Source organism: Pongo pygmaeus, chromosome 6, assembly GCF_028885625.2.
Source record: "Pongo pygmaeus isolate AG05252 chromosome 6, NHGRI_mPonPyg2-v2.0_pri, whole genome shotgun sequence".
NCBI lineage: Eukaryota > Metazoa > Chordata > Mammalia > Primates > Hominidae > Pongo > Pongo pygmaeus.
Window position 1 is genome coordinate 121,197,242 of NC_072379.2, and position 5,913 is coordinate 121,203,154.

The 5,913-nt window shown below is 51.2% G+C and overlaps 1 protein-coding gene across 1 annotated transcript; it reads right to left on the bottom strand.

The window, feature by feature from the left end:
- Positions 1-704: 704 nt before the first annotated feature.
- On the bottom strand, positions 705-4,071 carry FEZF1 (FEZ family zinc finger 1). Its single transcript, XM_054495554.1, has 4 exons — positions 2,958-4,071; positions 2,583-2,717; positions 2,205-2,337; positions 705-1,755 (listed from the first exon to the last, which is right to left on the bottom strand). Exons 1-4 carry the CDS (start codon positions 3,756-3,758, stop codon positions 1,397-1,399), a joined length of 1,428 nt encoding a protein of 475 aa, XP_054351529.1. The 5' UTR covers positions 3,759-4,071; the 3' UTR covers positions 705-1,396.
- Between the last annotated feature and the right edge of the window lie 1,842 nt (positions 4,072-5,913).

Consider the following 5,913-nt stretch of genomic DNA (forward strand, 5'->3'; position numbering starts at 1 on the left):
TGGGCTGTTTGTCTGGCAGCTTCTACTGAGCAGCTAATAGTATAACAACCCGGCTTTGATAAATCTGAAGTAATTACCCCTCTTAATTAAAGTCTTTAGCAGTTGTTTCATTGTTTTGGCAAGAAAACAGGAGAGACTTGCAGTTAGAAACACCAGAGCCCGAGCTCACAGCGGAGCCGCTGATTAACACTTGAAGCATTTCAAGGACCTGGCACCCGCCACAGTTTGGTTTTCATCCATGTTTCCTCCTTGAATGGAAGTATATTCGTCTATAAACATATATACACATGTAAAAACACGGAGGCTCCCTTTGCCAGCTGTGTACAAGTCAGTATGTGCCTTCAGGATGCAAACAATAGATACCTGTCTATCTATGATTGTAATGCGTTTGAGGATATGTACATTGCATACAGCTACTGGATATGTTGTTCCCATTTAACTGTGCACTACGAATGTATCAGGTGGTCCAAGCCAAATTTATGTTTCTGTTAGAAAACTCCATGTCTTCTGCTTCTGAACTTTACCAGATTTCATACCTTTACCCAAAGGTGTAACCATTTGGAAGAGACTATTTGCACTTGATAGATTTTCAGACCAAAACATTAAGTATTACTAATCCAGGGTTTTAGATTTTAAAAAGGCGGATGGATGAGGGGGTCAGAGTCAGGGATCTTTAGCTGAATAGTATGAACAGAGCCCTGAAGTTTGTTGATTAAATAAGCATGTTCCAAGTATTTATTTCCAACAGTCAATGAATCAATTTTCACGTGCAATAATCAAAACCAAAATTCAAAATCATCCATAATGAACCACCCTTATCTAATATGTATGTGTGTGTGCTCACGAATGTGGAATGTACCCCTATGGGCGCACACATCTATGCGTGTATCTATGACATACACACAGTGTTTTGTCACTTCAGGGAAAGAGGAAATGATCAACATCCAGCAGACATCTTGAGACCGGAGAATCAACACAATGGAAATATATACAATAATAAAATTAAAATGATGCAGCATTCCCGGGTAGAATAATACAGATCTCAATAAATATAGCAGAAATTTGTTTAAACAAAACAAAACAAAACAAACACCATCTCTCCACCCAAGATGAACAGTCTTTCCAAATTAAAAAAAAAAAAACAAAAACAGAAAACAAGCAAAACCCTCCAAATTTTTCATAATTGTTAGTGCCTATATAGAATATAATACACAAAACCATTTAGCAGGTGCATGCAACACGCGAAAGGCCAGGGGATGCAGAGGCTTCTGGTCGGCCCTAAAGTGTGGGGCCCAACATGCCCTGGGGTCTGCACAAGAACTCGGACCAGGAGCTCTAGTCTGCCGCTGCCTCAGCCTGGGGGCACGGCTGAGGCTGGAAGGACCCTTAGCCTCGATCACTGGTGGCCCTGGTGGAGCCCGGGCTGCAGGGGCCCCGGGGTTGGCAGCGGCGGCTGCAGAGGAGGCAGCGTCACCGGCAGCTGCTGCTGTAGCGGGGGCGGCGGTTCAGTGCCTGGTTCACCAGCTGGCGTGCGGGCCAGCCCCAGGCTGCTGTCGTGCAGCTTGCGGACGTGCTTCTTGAGGTCAAAGTTCCTGCAGAAACCCTTGCCGCACGTGGGGCAGGTGAAAGGCTTCTTGTCGTTGTGGGTGTGCATGTGGAAGGTGAGGTTGTAAACCTGGTGGAAAGCCTTGTTGCAGATATTGCACTTGAACTGCTTCTCCCCGCTGTGGGTCAACTTGTGGTTTTTGTAATTCCCTGAAACACACAAATGACAGGGATGTGGTTCTGAAAAAAAAAAAATAGCTTAAAAAGGGAGGAGCAGACACGTGGAAGGTAGCGCCAGGCAAGCAGAAGAGCCGCCACAGGTCCCACAACCAGTGCAGGGCTACTATCGGTGCCTGCACTTGTCTCCACAAGTTTATTTTCAAGCATCGCATCAACAGTGATGCCGTTTCCTTAAATTTGAATGCACATTTATCAGTCCAATTACATAGAATGAGAGCATGCAGTTAAAAAATATACCATTGTTTTATGAATCTTGCCTTTCTCTAATACTAACCAGACTTCGAGTAGGGAGTTAGAATGGCAAAAAAATGTGCCACATAACTACACTTTAAACATCGTCTTCTAAAACATCCCGAAAATATTAAGTATGGCTTTTCATAAGACTAACCATGAGAGACAACATTTCCTGGTTTCCATACCTTTTTGATGAAACCCTTTGCCACAGAATTCACACACAAACGGTTTGTAGCCCGCATGTATTCGGGTATGAGTGTTTAAAGTGGAACTTCTATTAAATGCTTTGCCACACTGGTTACATTTGTGAGGTTTTTCCTAAGCAGGAGAAAGGAAAAGCAGAGACATTTAGATATTTTCTAATTATGTGAAGTTCTGCAAGCTCGAAACACAGTAATGCTTAAACACTTTCAAGCAGAACAAAAGCAAACAATACATGGCATTCACCCTGTTCAGCTAGCATGTTTTAAACGAACCTTATCCTAAAGAGTAAGGCTTTATCGGCTGTTTTTCTGCAAACAGTTCGGAAGCAAACTAGGTGAAATTGAGACAGATGAACACACCTGCGTGTGAATGATCTTGTGCCTGCACAGGGTGCTTGCTTGCCTGAAACCTTTTCCGCACACTTTGCAAACGAAGGGTCTGGCTCCTGTGTGCACTGGCATGTGACGGGTTAAGTTATAGTGCGCGTTAAAGACCTTAAAATTAAACACACGTAGAACAGGTTAGCCGCACAAGTAACTTTGAAATCAAACCGGGCAGAGAGAGGGTAGGAGGAAGAGATACTTACAAAAAGTGTATACAAATAATTACCCCCAAAATACTAAAAAGGGAGGAAGGAAAGGAGGAGCGAGGGAGGGAAGGAAGGAAGGAAGGAAGGAAGGGAGGGAGGGAGGGATGGAGGGAAGGAAAGGATCTCCGTTTTGCATTGTACTTGCCTTTCCACACACTTCGCAAGTGAAAACTTTGGGCTTGGCATTAGGAGAGCCTCGGCTGAAATCCGAGGTTTTGAACGCGATTTTTTCCGACAGAAGCTGGGCGCTTTCTTTCATGTAATGCTGCAGCTGAGCCTGGGACAGGTCTTTGAAAGCTACTCCAGAAGGGTATTTCTCCACCGCCGGGACCATCAGTTTATTCCTTTCGGCTAAATACGTTTTTGGCTGCGGGTGCAAAGGGGAACTGAGGAAGTAGGAGGCCACCGGGTGGATGTTCACGCCGGCTGCCGGGTGGCATGGGCCGTCACCTCGGTTCAGGTAGCACAAGGCGCCCATGGCGTGGAATGAAGAGTGGTTGACCACACGCGGCCTTACCAGCTTGTACTGCTGCAGCGGCAGCGCGTCGCGGGCCAGGTCGCCCTTGAGACTCAGTGCGCAGTTGAGCAGGTCGCTGCAGCTGAATGCCGGCGCCGAGGGCACCGCCGCGGGCGCCGCCGGGGCCTCCAGACTGGCCTTCCGCGGCTCGGAGCCCGTCACTCCTGCCTTGGGGCCCGTGTCGTAGGCCACAGGCACGAAGGGGATCATGCAGGGGATCGACGAGTTGAGATGCAGAGAGTGCTTGGGTTCCCCCTTGGGTAAGGCTCCCTGCAGGAAGTGGGGGACTGGCAGGGCCTTGGGCTCTGGGGTGCGCGCCATGATTCGTTCAATGGAGAAAGCCAAGGGTTTGGACGTGCTCATCATGTTGCCCCGAGCTGGAGCAGTCGCTAACATTTTGGTAGTCGCGTTGTGGCAGCTACTGTCCATGTCTGAGTCGCCAGCGTCCGTCAGCCGGGGCTGGGCTGCGCCGTCCGTTGCCTTGTTCCCTGCTTGTCACAGACCTGCGGAGAGGGGGACGGGCACCATCACCACCAGTAGCCTCCTCCTCCTCCTCCTCCCCAGCATCACCAGCCGAACCTGCCTGCCCAGCCCAATGGACTCCTGCCAGCCCATCGCAGAGTTCTTGGCGCACCAATGACTCGGGGACAATCACTACTTATTTCTATCAATAGAAAGTGTTGTGTCAATAACGCAGCCAAGATCTCGCCAATCGTTAACTTCCAAGAGGAGAAGGTAAACTAGATAATTGCTCAATTCGCTTCCAACAGTCAACAGGAAAACTTTTTTTTTCATCTGCAGTCAGTAACTACTTTTCATTGGTGAGTGGGGTTCCCCGCCCAGAAAAGGCGGGGGCGCTTTCACCCGCTTGGCGCGCCCTCCCCTCCGCGCACACACTCTGCCGCGCACACTTCACTACCCTCCGCGCCCCCCCACCCCCACCCTCCTTTTGCTTCCTCTGCCTTTCTAATTTTCAATCTGCTTAACCAGGCTTTAGAGGCCAAGCAAATCTGAGATCAATTTTCTCGTTTAGCTCTAAGTGACATCATCTAAAATCATTGTGCAAGGGCTAAATAAGGAAACGGAGTCTAATTCAGGGGCAAACGCCAGGCTATATTTATCAAACGCCAAGCTCCAGAAAGCCTCGGCCAGGAAGCCTCGGCAGCGAAATCCGAGGTTTCGCTGCTTGGTTCCACTGGGCCTGGCTGGGCCGGGCTGGGCCGGGCTGGGCCGGGGTCAGATCTGTGCTACCTCCGCAGACCTCTTTCTTCCTCCAGGGCTCGGGGTTGCCCGCTCCCGGAATCCCGGAGTCTCCGCGGCCCGAACCGAGTCTGGACCATTTAGAAGACGCCGGCAGGTAACTGGCCTCCCAAAACGCCCCGTGAATTAAAAGCCTTAGGAAGCTTGTTCTGTGTTTGTGGTTTTGTAAAGGCAATGCCCGCGGCAATAGGCCTGGGAAAGTCGCACTTTCATCCACAAAGTTGAGGAGTTGCAAGGAATAATCGGGTGTCACACCACAAGCAACCTTGACTCGATCGGACCCCACCCAGGATACACACAGACGCGCGCGCGCGCACGCTTCTGAGTTTCCATTGAGAGTCCGGAAAGAGCATTTCTTTCTTAAGTACCTGCGCTCAGCTAGAGCTCTCCCGGAGCATTTTAAATACTGAATGCCGAGCGGAGAAGGGAAACAGAGTATATTAATCCCCACCCGGGTTGCCGGTGTCTGCAAGCCTCCTCTAAGCAGCGCAGGCGGCAGCCTGGATGTCTGTGCGCATCAAGGAGACTTGCCGGCGCCGGAGTTGTGTCCACAGGTACACTTGTGCCTCCCAAAGAGCGCGCGTAGAGACCATTTCCCCTGCAACGCCCGCCAGCCGAGCACCCGCCGAGTGTGGCACCGCGGCCGAAACTCCTGGGGCGGCGCGGTGGAGCGTGTGGGGGTTTCCGGGAAGACGCCTATGGCTGCGGCTCCCACTGTGCGGGTTCCCGCCGCCCAGGCAAGAGCGTCCAGGAGCGCGCTGGAAGCTGCGGCGCGCACCTTCCCCGGCGCAGTCCCTTGCCAGCCGGCGATTACGCAGAGCTGAACCCCGGAGCTAGGCGCGCAGGAAGGGCTGCACAGAGTTGGAAGACACGGCAGCTGTAAGCTGAAGTGAGGAGGCCAAAGGAGCGCGCAGAGCTGCAAGCAAAGGGCGGTGGGGCCTGGACCCTGAAGTGAGTGGCCGACCGCAGCAGCTCTAGGTGCCATCTGCCTGGTGAGTTAACCCCACGTGGCTGTGAGACAGGTGGTGGCGGGTGTCAGGTATTGGGCCAAGTGTAGTGGGGGCGTCCTTCTGCTAGGGCTCTGAAAAGGGTTGGCCCCGGAAGGCTGGATAACGGCGGACTAGAAACCCTGGCATTATTAAGTCCCTGAGCAATTTCACTGAAAGATGCGAAACTGGACCTTAAACGAAGGAAATTGACCTCAAAGTATTCCCTCCTCTCTACCCCATTCTCAATACATGCCAGGCAAGCTACCCGGGCCCCTCCGCCCCACTCTAACTTTCCGCGAAAATCAGTTCCGCCTCTGCCCCAAGAGCCAAGAGGG

What these genes read in the sequence shown, in the direction of transcription:
- FEZF1 (XM_054495554.1), bottom strand. Translation starts at nt 3,758, where the DNA reads ATGGACAGTAGCTGCCACAACGCGACTACCAAAATGTTAGCGACTGCT. An exon ending in ACAAGATCATTCACACGCAG is followed by an intron (nt 2,338 to 2,582) that starts GTGTGTTCATCT and finishes TCTCCTGCTTAG; the next exon opens with GAAAAACCTCACAAATGTAA. An exon ending in CAAAGGGTTTCATCAAAAAG is followed by an intron (nt 1,756 to 2,204) that starts GTATGGAAACCA and finishes TGTGTGTTTCAG; the next exon opens with GGAATTACAAAAACCACAAG.